General features: G+C 38.6%; 1 protein-coding gene across 1 annotated transcript in view; it reads right to left on the minus strand.

Annotated features, from left to right (window-relative positions):
* Window positions 1-18,845, minus strand: part of TRPM6 (transient receptor potential cation channel subfamily M member 6) — a 167,083-nt gene that overhangs the window by 77,422 nt on the left and 70,816 nt on the right. Inside the window, exons 16-20 of the mRNA XM_036748486.1 lie at window positions 16,548-16,682; window positions 12,898-13,178; window positions 11,158-11,386; window positions 6,640-6,792; window positions 180-323 (exon numbers count right to left, since the gene is read on the minus strand). Of these exons, the coding sequence (XP_036604381.1) occupies window positions 180-323; window positions 6,640-6,792; window positions 11,158-11,386; window positions 12,898-13,178; window positions 16,548-16,682 (942 nt within the window). The remainder of the gene's footprint in view (window positions 1-179; window positions 324-6,639; window positions 6,793-11,157; window positions 11,387-12,897; window positions 13,179-16,547; window positions 16,683-18,845) is intronic.

Raw genomic sequence — 18,845 nt, forward strand, 5'->3', positions numbered from 1 at the left:
TTACTTCCCTACACTTATCAGCATCCTCTGCATCATCATTTCAAACATTTAAAGGGCTTCCTCCCCTTGTCAGCACATTCCTTTCTTCTTGAAGGAAAGTAATAAACCAACAATGCTGTTACTAGCACTTCTGTAATCACTGATGACTACTGTGAATATGACTTGGAGCAGTGACCAACCGTGTCAAGCCAGAACTTGACAATCGGAGCATTGTAGAATTCGTAGACTTTTCTGGTACTAGGAAGGCTTTGGGGCCCACGATGTGAGGCAAAGTTCTGACTATCATCAGGTTTCTCATCAGATCCCCTTTCAAAATCGTAATCCTGGGGGTTTAAAGAGAGAGAGAAAAAAGATGAAAAGCCTTTGTTTTATTATCTGGAAACATACCATTCCACTGAATACCCTGGTACAAGAAACAGCCTGAAAAGACAATTTGTTATTCCTGGAAACCAACCAATTACTGAATCTACTTTCCCTGTGATAATAAATCCAATTCATTTGCAAGTCATTAATCCTCTCGGAGAACAAAGGATGAACAACAAGAGGCAGTCGACATAGGGAATAGAGATGGTCTTGGAGTTTAAGTCCCACCTTTGACACATATTGGCATAATCCCATTGTATACACTGGTATAATCCCAGGCAAGTAATATATTCTTTCAGTGTGCTCAGTTACTCTTTAGACTTCTAGGTTATGGAACAATTGTTGATTCATGTTTGTGGGAGGGTCAGCATCCTACATCGATTCAATTACACATTCACAACTCAGTGAGTAAAGAGAAGGAAACTGTGCATGCAAAACTCTATCTATTTTTGTCTGGAACTAGCAGTTCACAGATGGAACTTCTTCTGTGGAAACTCCCTCCACCAAAACAGATCGGCAACTGTAATTTTTAGTCTCCTAAATTGCCTTGGGCACCAAGAGGTTAATTGACTAGCTCATGGTGACATAGCTAATATGTATCAGAGACAGAACACTATAAATCCAGCTCTCTATCCACTGTGTCATGCTATCTCTTACTGCTTTATAGCACTATGCCCTTTGTTATCTCTATCACGCAAAAGAGAACACTGATCCACAGAGCACTTTAATGTCTTTTTCACTGTCACAGAAAAAGTCAAGTGCACAGTATGGTAGGGGGGGTAGGCAGAGGGGGGAATCTTTATCACAATTTAGAATACAAGCGAATAATAGATTTTATCCTGGATACATGGTATCCCAAAAGTCTTAATGCAGTGTTAAGCTTTAATGGCTTAGAACTGCAGTAAGTGTTTCACAAACCCAGGCAAGGAGATGTTATCAATCGGCACATAGAGAAGTGTATCTTTATGGGACAAGAGGGCTGCTGGTATCATCCATTTCACACAAATACTTATAGCATACGTAAACACTATTACTGGATTCTCACCTGGTCAGCCACTGACCTTGGGGGCGGCTCATTGTGTTTCAAGGGAGGAGAAACAGACTGGCTAATCTCCTAGCCTTTTATTAGCCCTTAGAATTATGAGTCAGGATAGATTCTACATCTTGGTTGTCCTTATACAAGTATTGGGGTGAAAGGATGCAAACCATAAAGGTTAGATGTGACTCCCCATTTCCACTTGAAACAGAAGCTTATTCTGGAATGGAATTATTCATGTCAGTCCCTCTCTCTCTCTCTTTCTCCCTCTCTCTCTCCCTCTCTCTCTCTTTCTCTCTCTCTCTCTCTCTCTGTCTCTCTCATTCTGTGTGTGTGTGTGTCTGTCTGTCTGTCTCTCTTTGTCTCTGTCTCTGTCTCTGTCTCTCTTTGTCTCTCTCTGTCTCCCCCTCCTCCTCCTCCTCCTCCTTCTTCTCCTCCTCCCCCTTCCCTCTCTCCTTCTCTCTCTCTCTCTCTCTCTCTCTCTCTCTCTCTCTCTCTCTCTCTCTCTCCTCTCTCTCTCTGTCTCTTCTCTCTCTGTCTCTCTCTCCCTCTCTCTCTTTCTCTCTCCTCTCTCTTTCTCATTTATTTCTTGTTAGGAGTTCTCTCTACTAAGACCAATAAGCCATTCTATCACTCCAAAGTAATCACAAAAATATCCCTCAAAGCCAGGCCTACACAGCTGAAAATTAGTCAGTTATTTGGTTCAAAAGAACAATCTCTGCCTTTGCTTTAATCATCTAAATAACTTACCTCAAGAGATATGATTCTGTGACCTAGACTACTCAGATGAATTATCTGTATTTCCTAAATAATTATAAATTATTGTTGAATTATCTACTTCCTTTGATATACTGAGTCCTGAACTGTGCCTAGAGCCAGAAGAATCAGTTTGAATCCTAGCAGGTTGGAGCCAAAATACAGTCAGAATAGCCTAGAAAATCAGTGACTTACAGAGATCTTAATAGCATAAATACCACCTGGGAAGAGCTCAGTAGGTAACTGTGGTAATGAGTTTCCTATTAAATCACTTCATGTTTTTATTATGTTTTCTACAGTAGCATTCCATCAGATCTGAATTGCCCTTGGTTATTATGGCAATTTGGTAGAGATAATCAAATGCTAATTGATGCTATCCCTAGAAAGAATGCTGAATTCCCAGGAGTAAACTGCCATGAGAAAGAGTCCAGAACTATAGTGGAAAAAAAAAAAAAGAAAAACTGGACCATAAGAAACAGGAGGCCAGAGCTGGAGTTCCAACTTTAGCAACCGAGTATAAACAAGTCACTTGGTCTCTGAGTTTCAGTCTCCTTATCTGTAAAATGGAGAAAATAGCATTTTCACTACTTACTTCAGAGGGTTGTTGTAAGAAATATACTTAAAGGTGGCTCAGTGAGTAGAGCATCGACCCTGGAGTCAGGAGCACCTGAGTTCAAATGCGACCTCAGACACTTGACACACTTCCTGGCTGAAAGCGACCTCAGAAGCCACCTAACCCAACTCCTTCATTTTACACATAAGGAAACTAAGAGTCCAAATTGGTAGCTGACCTAACATTACACAGGTATCAGAGCCAACATTTGAACCCTGATCCTCTGACTCCCAAAGTTAGTAGAACATGCTACCCATTTCTAGACAGAGGAGTGATGCACTCAACACGCAAAAGGACAAAGTGTGAATGTGTTTTGTTTGACCATGCATATGTTTACAAGGACTTTGGGTTTTTTATTTGTTTGTTTGTTTTTGTTTTCATGGGAGAGAAAGGAGGGAGGGAAAAAGGAAAAAGAAAATAAATGGTAACTAGTGGGAAAAATACTTGGTTAATTTTTTTTTAAGTCAACAGCATTCCTTCCACTGGGGAGAATTCTCCCTCTTTTTCTTGAAAGGAGAAACTACAGCATAATTCTTATTTTCCTTTGGGTTATGACAATTATCTTTCACTTTAAAAAGACATTAGTATAATGCAGTGTTTTAAATTTCAGCATTAAACTTCCTTAGCCCACTTTTTTTTTTGTCATATATCAACATAAGCAAAAAAAGAAAATAAAATAAAAATCCTATTACAATGATCAGGGCTACATTGAAGACGGTGCTTCCATGGTTACAAACAAGGGTGACTGCTCCAACTACCTCGTTGCTAGTTGGTCGTTTATGTTTTCTGGACCACCTCCATCTAGCCAGGTCCAAACTCTAACCAGAAAAGCCAGGACTTGAGCACAGTTATATTATAACCAAATTTCAGTTATTCAAAGAGTCTGAGGAAGTGTTTCATATCTATTATCTGTGCAAGCAAATTTAATTGCCATTCAAGAAAGGAGTCATTTGTGAGCAACTGTCAGCCTCAGAGTCCTGAGAGACTGAGCACTTGGTGGAAGGATCTGGCTTCCCAGAATTCTCCTCATACCTGCTAAAAGTTTTTCCTTCTTGAGAAAGAAATGGCTTTTGAGAGGCTGCCTTGTAGTTTCCCATACACACACTCACAAAGTGCTCTTTGCCTAACACTTGAAAGAAAATGTAAATACATTTTTTTTTGCCATTATACACCCTTAAATAGTTTTCTTTGATGTTCATTTCAACAAATCCCTTTATTGTGTGAAGTACAAGGGATATTAAGTACAAAATAAGCATAAATCTAAGCAGAATGTTTCCGAAGCAAAGAATGCCTCCTATATTTGAAGGACTTATTACAGGAAAGGTAAATACCAATTCTCCTGCACTGTTTTAGCTAAATTGCATAAATCTCCTACTACAAATAATTATAGAGTCGTTACTGTAATAATGCAATTATCTAACCAATAAAAATCTCAGTCTTAATTGAATTTACTACCAGCACCACAAGAGGTAAGTGTGTCTAGCATTCTTCAGAAAACTCTTAGGAGCTAGCTAACATGTGCTTATTTTATTTGTAGTAACTCTCCAGGGAGCAGGAATGAGACATTTAAGAGTGTGTGTGTGTGTGTGTGTGTATGCGCGCACGCGCGCACAGACTGGAGTAAAATTCAGAAGAAATAACTCCAATGTTTACATCAATAAAAATTTTTAAACTGTAAACACTTTTGGAACTCAGAAGAACTCAGAAAGTGTTCTGGGCAGCTAACATAATCATGGTACAATGAAGAGCAATGCATATGGAGTCAAGAGACGAGGGTTTGAACTTCAACTCCAATATTTATTGGCTGTATGACCATGGCAAGTCACTCAACCTCACTGTGCCTCTGTTTCCTCAATTGCAATAGTGTATGTATTTCCTTATCTAACAGGGTTATTGTAGGAAAGAGCTCTGTAAAGCTCAAAAAGCTACATGTGGCTAGATAGTATTATCATTATTTAACCCATGAGATATCCAAAGTACACTACTGTATCATCTAACCACCACATTTCTACAGAAGAGCTATAGAACATTCCAGTTTAGGATGCTAGTAATACCCTCTCTCTGACCCCAGCACCCATACTACAAGATCTGGAACCTTCCTTCCCCTCTCCTCCATTACCTGCAGTACAGAAGAAAGGGGAAAGGGAGATTAAGATTTCTGGAGCAGAAGGAGTAGGAACTGGGATCTACAGAAGTTAAAGACCTGTGAGTTGCAAAGTAATCTTGCTGGTATAGACCCATGAGACCCTTCTTAGTCCTAGGTGGCTCCCAGGTCATGACATTTTTCCTGGGGATTGTAGGAAGAGTAATGCTAACCTGCCTTTGTTCTACCATCACCTGTGACTTCTACTAGGCTTTGCAGTCATTATCTTCTGTGTTTGTATCTTGGGTGTCTCTATCACCATAATAGCTGTTTATTTAGAGAGTTCTTTTTTGTTTATTCATTCTTCCAAAATCACTTCCCGGTTTGCGGCTTTGTGTTGCAGCCAGACTCTGCACACTTCTAAAGGGAATGTCTGGGCTTCATTTGGTCCCAATTTGTATAATATGTTATTAATATATTATTACAAGTATTTATATAATTAATAATTCTATGTATCCTATAGTACATAATACATAAATAATTACATATGATCCAATTATTATACAATATAATAAATACATTTTAATGCAAGATAATTTAAAAGCATTAAGTGTTATAGAAGATGCTTACTACCCTCTCAAAGATAGATGATATCTGAAGGGACCCTAATGTTGAGAAAGATTGAAAGCTAAAGGAAAAAGAGACAGCAGAGGAAGAGATGGATAGATAGTGTCCTGGAAGCAATGAACATGAGCTTGGACAGACTTTGGGAGACAGTGGAGGATACAAGGATCTGAAGTGTAATGGTATTTGGGGTCACGAAGAGACAAACATGACTGAATGACTGAACAACCACAAAGCCAAGAATTTAATATAAAAAATATGAGTAAAGCAAGATGGTGAATCCCCCTCTGAAGATGGACTAAGAAGAGGGAAATGGCAACGTAAGTTAACAAGGTGAGTCCATCTGAGATAAAAAGTAAAGGCAAGGCAAGTCACAAAGATCAATAAAGCACCTACTAAGTGCCAGGCATTGTGCTAAGCCTTAGGGATACAAAGAAAGGAAAAACAGTCCCTGCTCTCACGGAGCTCACAGTTCAATGGAGGAGACAACATACAAACAACTATACACAAATAAAACATAGACAGAATTACATTGGAGATAATCTCCAGGGGAAAACACTAATAGGAACAAAGACTGGGAAAGGCCAACAGTATTGCTAGACTAAAACAAATGCAGATATTTGGATGAGTGAAATGGAGAAGATGCCAACAAAAAGTATGAATCTACAATTGTGTAATCAACTAGTCCAGAAATATGGGGATTCCCCACCAATGGTTACTCAGAAGTGTTAAAGCAATCCCTTCTGCCAGACACACAGCAAAAGGAAAGTCAGGCTTAACTACTTAGACATGAAAAACATTCAGTTCTTTATCATGACTAGAACATGGAGCCTTCTGATTAATAAGTATTTGTATTAACAATTATTATATATACAATATCCAGACAACTACAAATTTTTAACTAGAATCCTGGCCGGAGTAGGACGGGAGACACAAAAATACTGTTTTGTTCATTATAGCTCAAGATTTAAAAGGCATTTCAGCCTCTTGTCACGCCTTGGGATCATTATTGTGAATATAAATAATCCCTCAGCCAAGGCTGAGAAGTTTTGGTTAATAGAATTCTGATGGACATTAAGTCATAAAATAGAGCTTCCTGGGGGGTTGGGGTAGGGGAAGGGAGAACAACATTGAGAATTCAATTCACTTCCATCCCAAACTTACCGCTGAGCCATTTTCTTTGGTACTGCTGGAAGTCTGGTCACCATTATACCATGCAAACTGAGAGTCCTGTGACTGGGGAACGTGTGACATTTCTGCCTTGCTTTTGAATTCTAACATCAATATGGTGGGGGGTAAAAGTATACTTATGATGACCTTTAAAAGAAAACAAAGCAGAAAAATTAATACAACACCAAAAGAAATAGCTATGTGGCATAGTAGCTAGAGCACTGGAATTTGGTTCAAGAAGATCTGAGTACAAGTTATGTTATGTTAGTTTTATATGACCCTGGACAAGTCACAATCCTTCTGAGCCTCATCTATTAAATGGGGATATATAAGGATCAAAAGAAGGAATTTATGTAAGGTATTTTTCATACCTTAAATCACTACATAAATGCTAGTTATCATTAGCTCACTTTTCTATGGCACCTCCCATTTTACAAACACACAACTGCCCCCCTCTAAGTAACGTAGTGCAAGTGTTAGCCCTGACTTACAGGTGGGGAAGCTGGGGCTCATCAAGACCACATAACTTGTCCCAGATCACACTGCTAATAAATGGACTTTTTCATCTTGTATGAGATAGTATTATTTTGTTTATGAGCTTTACAATGTTTGGAAAATCCCCCAAATCAATGTCATTTCCATCTTTAGAACTAAAACCAGATTATTTCTGAAACCTGCCCAGTTGAGGAGCCTCTTTGACTTGTGTATTGTTGGTCTCTCTCCTTCAAGGTCAAAGTGCCCACAAAGCCTGAGAGACAAGATTAAAGAAAAAGATGCCCTCTGGCCTGGCCTGGAACCAAAGTCTTTAAACTCCAAACACATTACCCTTTCCAGGGTAATACATTGCTTACCATTATGAACGCATGGTACAAAATGTCATCCAGATCATTGTTTTTTCTGATAGTAGCACCATGGGATATGTGCAATTAATCAATCAATCAATATTTATTAAGTGGCTACTATGTGCCAGGCACTGTGCTAAGCACTGGGGATACAAAAAGAGGCAAAAGGCAGTCACTGCCCTCAAGGAGCCTACAATCTAATGGATTTGTTGAGGAAGGGCATGGTTTTATCTCCCTTGACCTACCTAAATCCATTAAGTATTATATTACCCATGAATCTATCTAAAGCTTTCTAAAAACTATTATTTTCAAGCTGTATCATTCAGCATATAGCAAAACTCAGGGTAAAGACTTCCACAGTTATTCTGGAATTTGGTGGAGGAAAAAAAAACCAAACCAAAAGCTTCTTCAGGGCAGGGACAACTTTTTTTTTTTTTGTCTCCTAAGGACCTAGAATTATTTTTTTCCTGACTAGGACCTGTAATTTCAAGGACATAGGCAATTCTCAGTAATGAAACTTCTTCTCCCAATGCAGACTTGCAACCTATAGTCTTAGACAGTTCCCTGGAGCACTAGGAGGTGAAATGACTTAACTTTACAGGCTGACACGGGCAATATATACCTGAGATGGGACTTGAACCCAGAGTGTCCTGACTCAGAAGTATCTTTATATCCAGTATAATATACAGCCACAGAGTAGATGCAAAATACTTTTGAATGAAGGATAATCTTAGTTTTATAGCCAAATCTTCGCTCTCAACCTTCATCTTTCAAGTAATAAGCTAGTTTTTCCAGTCTGACTTTCCATGCAAGAATTTCTCTAATTCTGCTAACTTCAAGAGTAGAGTTGTTATTTTGTTTTGTTTTGTTTTGTTTTAATGTAGAGTATAGAACAATGTGTAATATTCTCCCCATAGACACACCATGGTTTCATGTAGAGTAGGATTACATGTTTTTGTTTATCCTCTTCCTGATGCTGTGTTGGCTTTTGAGGCCACAAATGGTCATTGGGCCAGTGTCTTCAGAGGACAGTCTACAATAACTCCAAAATCCACTTTTCAGGACTAGTTCTGATCCTTTCACCTTATCACTATGATAGGATTACTGATATGGTTATCGTTCATCCTTCATTCTCAAAAAGGATCAATGGCATCACAAGCATGATGTCTTGACTTGCAAATGAATTGGATTTCAGTGAGGCAGAGCTGGGGAAAGTCACATCAACCTCACTCTTTCTTCCAGAGTCATGGGAAGTCCAGTGGCAAGACAAAGGTCAAGATCCCATTCCCGGTGATTTGGGTTTAAAGGACTTCCTTAAACACAATACCCCATTTCTTATCTGTGCCTCTGCAGTGGCTATCCCTCAGGCCTGGGAAGCTAAGCCCACTCACTGGGTTTCCTGGACTTCTGTCAAATCTCAGCTCTAGCCCCACCTTCTTCTAGAAACCATTCCTTATCCTCTCAGCTAAACCCCAATAATTCTGGCTTTCACTGAATGGTCAAAAATAGGCCCAGCCCAAGCCTCTGAGGCTCAGTTTAGTTCTGATGGCTTAGAATAAGTGTAAATAGCAATTGTTTTCTCTTTGGGTCAGAAACTCTAAGAGTCCTCCCCTCCCTGACTGATATCTTTGGGATCGTAAATTGGATCATCTTTTGTCTCAGTTCTTACCTAGCCCCTAGTCATTGAATGGGTGTGGCTTCAGACAAACTGAGCCCTGGAAAAGACCTTAATTTAGAAAGGCCAAGGTCATCCCCTACATGCTGGGCCATCCCCCCAATCACCTTGCCCTTTGTCTTGCCACTGGACTCTGGGGATATGGATTATTTCTTTCCTAAGCATCTTCCTTTATTTTCTTATAATTAAGCTTATTTTTGAGCTCTTCCTGCAATTTGTCCTCATCATCTAAGAATTTTACTACCCAAGATAACTTAATGCTCTTTCCAAACTCAGACTCAACACACAGAGTCCAACCACTAATGAATTAGAAAGTAAGTTATGTATTTGACTAGTTAAAATACTGGCTAATAAAGAGTATGGTTCAGTGCACCTACTCTGCCTCCACAATTGTAGCTATGATATAGCAGCTAGTTGACTGAGTAAAGTCAGAAAGATCTAAGTTCAAAATCAGTCTCTGATACTTCCTAGCTCTGTGACCTTGGGCTAGTCACTTAATTTTTATCTGTATCCATTTTCTCACCTATAACATGAGAGTAGTAATATCACCTGTCTCCCAGGATTGTTTTGAGAATCAAATGAGTTAACATTTTATGAAGTGATTTGAAACCTAAAAGCACTGTATAAATTATAGCTATTATTATTGTTATCGTGCCAAACTAACACCACTGGCTCACTGTGTGACACTGAGAAAGACATTTACTGTCAGCTTCTAACAACAAAAAGAGACGATGAGGCAGACCTGCATTGAGGCAGCAGGTGGCATGGAAGAAAGAGTTATTAGACTTGGTTAGAGAAACACAGGTATGAATCCTGTCTTGCATGCTTGCTTGGCTGTGTGATCCAGGGTAAGTCACTTATCTTAGACTAAGCCTCCTCATCTATCAAATGCGGATAAGAGAACCTAACCCACAGAACTGTTGTGACTATAAAATGAGATCATTTTAATTTGTAAACCATCCCACAATGATGATGAAATTAGGGAAACAGGAAGGAAAGAGAAAATAAAAGAAGGGGAGGAAAGAGTGTTGTGTTGATTATAAAAGTTGCTATTTGTCCTTTTTCACTGAACTCAATAACATGTGTTTATTAATTTCAACCATGCAATAAAGCTCAAGGCCAGGGTAGAAAATTAAAGGCCAATTGTAATTAAGACTTGGTTAAATTACCCTTAAAAATTCTAGGCTGTAATTGCCTTGAGTTACACTGGGCTGGATGTTGGAGATGATCAGTAGGGTGAAAAGGTGAAGCTCTGGACAATGTAATATATTCATACAGAGCAAAATACAGTATAATTAGTGAGTAGAAAATATTGCAAACTTCATTTTGTTTTCTGTTGTTTACCTCCTGCAGGGCTTAACAGGTTGGTAAAAACAAATGAGCAAACAAAAAAGTGAGATCGAAATTAAGGTAGAATCTATTAAAAAAAAAAAACCCTAACCAGCATTTGAACTTCATTTATCCACAGTGATTATGCATTTTTATGGTGACTTTACATGCAACTTTTGACCTTCAAACACCCCTTTGAGGAATATAGGATAGGCATTTTAGACATGAGAAAAACCAAGAAACAGATTGAATAATGTACAGAAAGAGGCAGAAAAATTTTTAAAAATGTACTGAAATCAGGTCTAACTTACTACTTACTTATATTAGCTGTGATCTTATTCAGAATATTTAGCCTGGGGCAGCTAGATGGCGCAGTGAGTAGAACACCGGCCCTGGAGTCAGGAGGACCTGAGTTCAAATTTGGCCTCAGACACTTGACACATGTTACTAGCTGTGTGACCGTGGACAAGTCACTTAACCCCAATTGCCCTCCCTTCTTGAGCCTCAGTTTCCTTTCTTGTGAAATCAGGAGAGCATCTGGAACACTTTCAACTGTGGGGTTGCTATAAGCATCAAGCAAAATCACATACATGAAAATGCTTTGCAAGATGTAAATAATACACAAAATTAAGGTAGCATAATAAGAACTCTTATTATAATGATTACCTTTAACGATGAATTTTTTGTCATTTTCAGGCGTCCCATCCACATATCAGTCAGTAACATCTGAGTACAAGAGTGAGAAACAAAAGATCGTAGCCCCACGGACACAGCCAGTTTCAAGCAGGTGGAGTTACTCCAGTTTTTCAATTCATAGGTCAGCAGCTTCATGGCCATTCTCTCATTCTGCTTAAATGCCTTTTCCAATATATCCAGAGCAAGCTGACCAAACTCTCTATTACACAATAACATGGAAAAACATGAATCAAAGTCCTAAAATGAGTTAGACTCACAAAGACTTCAAGGTCAATTTTACTGGGTTTAAAGAGTTTGCAGAAAGAAATTTAAAAGTCTTTAGAAATTATTACACGGGAGACAACGACTAGCGTTCTCCATACCCATACAGGACAAAATGAAAAAAATTAAGCTATAGCTTAAGAAATGTAGTTTTAGCTTTGGTTACCTAAACTTTTCAAAGGAATATGCTTTTTTTTTTATTTCTCTGAACACTGAGACTGATGATCAAGGCCATGAGTGAGAAAAAGGAAAAGATAGAGAGATGTTTAGGACTCTATTCTCTTCCACAATGGGAAATGCACATGTGACCCACAGGAATGGGAACTGGTAGCAGCTCCTTCCCCATAACCAACCTAGTAAAGGTCCATGAGAAATCATTTGGGTGAGGATACCTACATTAGACCCAAGAAAAGCAACCTCAAAAAAAAGACTGCTAAGTACTTGAGACAAATGACAAAGGAAGGTTGTAGAATCACTTTCCATTAAGCCATTTCAAAATTTAATAGATTATTATCTTTTTTAAATAGTTTATTATGGTCCCACATGAAGGTAGGGACATGAGCTAGTATACCTCCTCAGTCCAAGGATTTTGTGTTTTTATCTATAAATGCCATTGTTCTTAGTACACAGATGCTCTTCCATCTCAGAAACTTTCAGCACACATTGAGCAAGACAATAAATATGTTTCCACTAAGGATAGTTTTTTCCTCCATCAGGTCTCCTTTTTACCTCATCATAGCAACCTAAAGTTTTGAAGACAAGGATCATAAAACAAGGAATTTATCTTTTCCTTTACACATCACACCAAGATTCTCCTCCAACCTTTTGTAGAATGTAATATATTTATTTTTCTCACACCTATGGTTACCCCATATTAAGAATGATTGCCTTCAATTTGGAATTATAAAGTTGTTTTGAATTAAAGGGATTTGGAGAGCTCATGTAATATAGAACCCTAATTTTAAATGGTCTTTTTTTGGAGGGGGGAAGGCAGGGCAATTAGGGTTAAATGACTTGCCCAAGATCACACAGCTAGTAAGTGTGTCAAGGGTCTGAGGTCATATTTGAACTCAAGTCCTCCTGACTCCAGGGCCAGTGCTCTACTCACTGCGCCACCTAGCTGCCCTAGAATCCTAATATTAGATAAGAAAATTAAGGCCCAAAGACTTTTAGTGACTAGGCTAAGTCACATAGCTAGTTAGTAGCAAAGTCTAGATTCTGACTCCAGATCCTGCACTCTTTTCACTAAACCATATTGCCTCTTCATTGAGTAAAATGAGCCAAAACATACTGCTTTGGGATATTTAAAGACCCTGATGATAAAGAAAAGGTAAAAAAAAAAAATACATAACAGTATGAATGCTTATTGTAGGAGTTTGAAGCTGAAAGATAGAAAAAGTGTACTAAATATTGTTAAAGTTTACTATAAAGAGAAGAGAGATCTCTTACTTGGAGTAATTGTTTAACTCTTCTGAGGTGCCATCCAGTATGTTGCTCTCCTCGGCTTCGTGGGCCATTGCCCGGTACAGTTTACAAGCAACCACTGCCTTAACCATAGCCTCCTCTCCATGCTGCCAGAAGAACATGGCCATTTTCTGTCTTTGCATCAACACTGCCCAAACCAGCAAGTCATTATAAGGGTAAATAAAGCCAGCAGAGTCTGAGTCTTCTGGTAAATTTTGCTCTTCCTTTGACTTCTTTCTTGATTTATGAAGGCCTGGTGACTTGTCCTGTTGGTAGGCAAAATGTGAATGAGTTGCTGTCTATCAGATTCACAGGATGTTTGTAGTATAGAGCTCTGAACTGATAATATTCCTGGGTTTGGTAAAGACAAACTAAAAAGGCAGAGCATCACATCAGTAGTGCCTCAGGAAAGTAATGACCACCACTTAAATCTGGTAAATCAGCCTGTTCCATTTTTCTGATATCTAGACTGGGATGTGAAATAGATCCACTACTCACCCATGCTATTTTCAAGTATTCATGGTAGCAAAGCAAATATATCATATTACAAAGGTAAAAATCCTAGTCCCCAAACACTATCTTAACCAACAGTTTAGGTAAAAATCCTGGTCTCCAAACACCATCTTAACCAACAGTTTAGGTAAAAATCCTGATCTCCAAACACCATCTTAACCAACAGTTTAGGTAAAAATCCTGGTCTCCAAACACCATCTCAGTCAACAATTTCAACATTTTCCCCATAAAAACTTCACCCAAGTTGCTAACAAATATCCAATACAATAATCAGAGCTTCCTGTCTGTTCTCTTACTCTGCTCACATTCTGCCTTCTTCCTAATTTAGGGGATACAGATCAGGGAAACAATCTAAATGTAGTTTCTTTAAGTAGTTGGGGGCTGATGAGAAAACGAGGCCGTCAATAAGAATAGTAAAGTCTCCAATGATGATGTTAGGAGTGTTACTGAAACTTCTTTTATTGAAACCACCTTATATGGCCCTGAAAATTTTTCTCATGTATTAAAAAGGCAGGAGTAGAGGAGAGGTGCTAAGTGGGAAGGAGGATGGAATGGATAATATTCAAACTAGACCAACTCTCATCAACCATCAAATAACTAAGATTTGACTGTATTCAACAGCCAAAACACCAAGGAAAACTGAGAAAACACAAAATACTTTTCTACCCTCTGAAATTTTATTGGGACATACAGAAAAATGTCTTTGTATTGCTTCTTGAGAAAGAAAACCTTATAAATGACATTAAAGATCAACACCAACTTCACTTTATTCCCCAGTGTTGAAATTATGACAGAAATTCTAAATAGTTTCTTTTATTTCCTTCATCACAATGGAAATTGTATTAATCCACAGTGATAGGCAATGACTTTTCCCCCCTAGAGGTAACTTTTAACAAAAAGCATCTTTAACCACAGAAATATGAAAGGTTCTTTCAGCTCAAGGTTAAGAGTCAAAATGATAGATAGACAGACAGATAGAGAGATAGATAGATAGATAGATAGATAGATAGATCGATAGACAGAGGGATGGGTGGATTGATGGATGGATGGATGGATGGATGGATGGATGGATGGATGGATGGATGGATAAATGAATGAAGATAGATAAATGGATAAATGAATGGATAGATAGACAGACAGATGACATCTCAGAACTGGATTGACCCCTAGAGGTAGAGGTTGGACTGATGAGGACAGTGTTAGCCCAAAACAGGTCATTTTCCATATGCTTCTTGCCCACAACACTTTCACGAGGGACAAATCAAGTTAAAAATTAACATCCAGTGAAGGCTTGAAGAGGACAATAAGTCAAACCCTAAGGTTTATGGGTAAGAAGAGGGACTCTCTCCTCAACCGCCTTTGAAGAGAAGGTTATCCTAGGCTGACTATGACTAAAAACCTCAGGGGATTTTGTGTTTTGTTTTGTTTTGTTTTGTTTTGTTTTTGTTGGGTTTTTTTAAGGATTAGTTCATGGGCTTCCTCCTTGAGTCACTCTCCAACCATAAGAGAGGTAGGAGGAAATAAGGTGGAGAAGGAAAAAGTATGCAAAGTATATAAAGACAATGATGAGAAAGGTTATGTTTCTATTGGCACCAACAAGACTTTCCTTACCGTTAAAGTTAGGAAAAAAGCACAATATAGCTTCTGAATTGTGCATCAATTAATCAATTAATCTATAAGCATTTATTAAATTCCAGCTCTGTGCCAAGGGCTTGCTAGATTCTGGAGAAACAAACCCAAAAATGAAGCATTCTTTGAACTATTACTTTCTATTACTTTCCATCAGGAAGACAATACGTAGACATAAAACATTTGCCAAATAAATGGGGTATATGAGCTGGGATTTCTGGGATGGTTGAGAAAGGCCTCGTTTAGATGACAATTGAGTTAAACTTTGAGGGAAGCTAAGGATTCTAAGAGGAGGAGGTAAGGAGACAGTGCATTCCAAGTTCTAAGGAACTAAGATAAGAAATGAAATACCACGTGTGAGGGACATCAGGGAAGCCCATTTGGCTGTACCATCAGAGAGCATGTGAAGCCAGGAAAGGAAGAGCTGAGTAATGCCATGGGGAAAGGTAGGCTGGAGCCAGATTGAGAAGGGCTTTAAATGCCAAAGAAAGGAGTCCATGTGTGGTTCTAGAGGCAAGAGGAAATGACTGGAGTTTAGTGAGGAAAGGAATCACTTGCACGTTAGGAATATCACAATTACATGCAAAACTTATGGACAGACCTAACTTCCTTTTATTCTGAATTTGAAAATTGGAACATATGGCAATTTAGAATTTCCTGAACAAAATCTGCTTGTGAGCAAAAAACTTGTTGTCCTCCCCCATCCCCACCTTGAGGGCAGAAACTGTCTGGTACCTCCTTTTGTATCCTTGGCACAGTGCCTGGTACATAATTGATGCCTAATAAATGTTTATTGATTGACTTTTTTAAGGCATAAGCCTGATCTTGTCACTCCTCTACTCAGTAAAGTCCAATGGCTCCTGTTACCTTGAGAGTCAAATAAAAATGTTTGAAGTTGGGCATTTAATATACTTCAAAACCTCAGCCCTTCCTATTTTTCCAGTCTTCTTGTATCCCACTCCCCTCTACATACTTTGCAATCCAGCAACACCTGCTTCCTTGTTGTTTCTGACACGACACTTTTTCCCATGCCTGGAATACCCTCTGTCTACTATATTCCCTGGCTTCCTTCAAGAATCATTTCAAATCCCACCTTCTGCAGGAGGCCTTTCCCTCTCTCTCCTCCGACACCCTACAGCAAATTCCTTCCTTCTGAGATTACTTACTATCTACTACAGATACACAAATATAAATATAGATAAAGATATGGATATAGGTTGATAGCTGTTTCCTTGTTATCGCCTTCATTGCAATGTGAGCTGCTTGAGGGAAGGGACTGTGTTTTTGCCTTTGAACCCGCAGCTCTTAGCATAATCCCTGGCACACAGGTACTGCTTAATATATACTTGTTGACTGATTTTGTAGAACTATTTTTTGTCTTTCTTAATTACAAAAGATAACACTTTGGGAGGAAATGAAGCTGGGATACAAGTAGTAAATATAGGTGACATAAAAACAAAATATATAAATATGTATATTTTTAAAGATACCACCTTGGCTTTATAAGGTTGTGCTGTTCTAATGAACTGGGAATGCAAAGTATTTTCAGCAGATCCAACCTGGCTTCCTGGATGACTGATCCGGTGAAGGGAAGGATGAGAAAAGTTCTGAACGAAGCCGCCCACTCTCTAATTATCCCAGTTAGTCGGTGGTGGTGGTTGTCGTTGTTTGAAAAGACAAAACAAGGAAAAGGCTGAGATGAAATTATTGACAATAAGTATTTCATTTCTGGATTACCCTAGAAACTGAATTCTACCTAGATGAAGTTCTATCCTGCAAAACAGTGATAGACTCACTTTCTCATCCATGATTAATATTGAATCTCCCCAGAGCTGAATGTACCTGGCAGAACAAAACATTATCCACTTCTTAAGAAAGCACAATATTCTTTCTTTAAAATCTCAGCAAACAATTCCACTCCTATGCCCTCTTACGTATTCTAGGCTTACTCTCAATGTGGAAATTCGCATTAACATCAATGGAAGTTCCATAGCTGGAACAATTTCAGAAAATGTCATCAAGATTCAAAGTTCTGATAAGAGAAAAATCCTGTACACAAGCAACTTCAAGGTTAAGTTAGAATGTTCCTCCAGGGGTTATACAGCATCGCCACTGAAATCCAGGTGCAGGGACCCTGTGGCAACATCATTCAGCTTCCATATGCGAGGGTTGGGAGTTGTTTTGTTTCATTTTTAATTAATTAGAAAACCTAAAACAAAATGGTGTAAAAGTAGGCATAATAAAAAATATTTAGCATTCTAAATCATTTACCCATGGCTTATTTTGTTTCATTTTCATGAAACTTACATGCTTCGTATTTTTTTAAAAATTAGACATAAGAGTATTATGGATCAAGGAAGAAAAGGATAATACAATGTAGTTTACACAGTTCAGTGACTACATGCTTGTACTATTCATGGAAATCCACATTCTTTGACTGCATGATAAATTTAACATAAGCAATTTCAGTGGCCTTTAGCATTGCATAGCAGGAGTACCCAGTAAAAAGTCTTATGATCACAGGTGGAGGCCAGTTAGTCCAATCCCCTTATTTTGCAAATGAGAAAAAGTGAGGCTAAGTGACTCAAGTTCTGATCCTTTCTGTCATGCCTGCTAGTGTGGGACACTGGATGAGTTATTTAATCTCTCTGGGCCTCAGTTATTCATCTTTTAAATGAAGGGATTAGACTCACTGAAGTGCTTCCCATCCCAAATCCATGATGTTCTCTCATGGGGCCAATCTGCCAATTGGGGGTCCAAGCGTAATGCATTGGGAGGATTATCATAGACAAGATCTGAGATCTTTGAAGGACCATCTGGGATCTAGTCCTAACTCTGGTATTACCTTGAGCAAGTCTCTCCTCCTTTTCTCCTTATGTAAAATGAGGAATCTGAATTAGATGATCTCTAGGGTTTTTTCCAAACTTATTATTCCCTGACTCTTAAGTTTTGCTGTTAGTTTAGTGATAGCAATAAGTACAACCACATCTCAGTTCCAGTTCTGACTAGATCCCCAATGTCTACAGCAGAGACATAGGTGAACTTGCCCTGGAAGGCACAGGCATGAATAGAAATATATATCAACCATCACTTTCCTCTAACAATCTCTATCCCTTAATGAGCTGGAAAGATCCTACAGGGCTAACTCCCCTAAGGCTCACACCATGACCAAGGTTCTCTTTATTCCATAAAAGTGCTCCTAGCAAACTCCAGGTAATAGCTTTTGTTTTGTTTTCTTTTAATGACTGCTGGGGGGTGGTGAAAGAGTAAGTCAAATGTAAGTGGCAATAATGTAGAATACTTCTCCTGGAAGTTTAATAATGAAGGGGAAGAGAGAAACAGAATGATAACTTGGGAGGAATTGAGAAAAACATGTTTTACGCAGAGAGACTTGTGTGTGTTAATAAACATAGGGGAAGGAGCCAGATGAGAGAGCAAGAGATAGAGATAGACAAAGACAGAGAAAGAGGAAGAGAAGCAAAGATGGAGAGAAGAGAATTAAGGGGAATGATTAATGAGGCAGACTTTCAAAAGAGGTGAGAGAAGATGAGATGAAGGTAATGAAGGACGGGGTTAGCCTCGACAAAGTGGAAAACCACCTAATGTTCTGAGACCAGATGAATGGAGACTGAGAAGAGGATAGATGAAGATAGAGGTGTATGTTGGGAGAGAAATGAGGAGGGAGATCTTATAACAGACAGCTTCAATCTTCTTATTAAAACAAGACATAAAAGTATCTGAGGAAAAAGCAAGAAGGAACGGGGGGCCTCAAGGAGTGAGGAAAAAGTCTG

Source organism: Trichosurus vulpecula, chromosome 1 (genome assembly GCF_011100635.1).
Source record: "Trichosurus vulpecula isolate mTriVul1 chromosome 1, mTriVul1.pri, whole genome shotgun sequence".
NCBI classification, from domain to species: Eukaryota; Metazoa; Chordata; class Mammalia; order Diprotodontia; family Phalangeridae; genus Trichosurus; species Trichosurus vulpecula.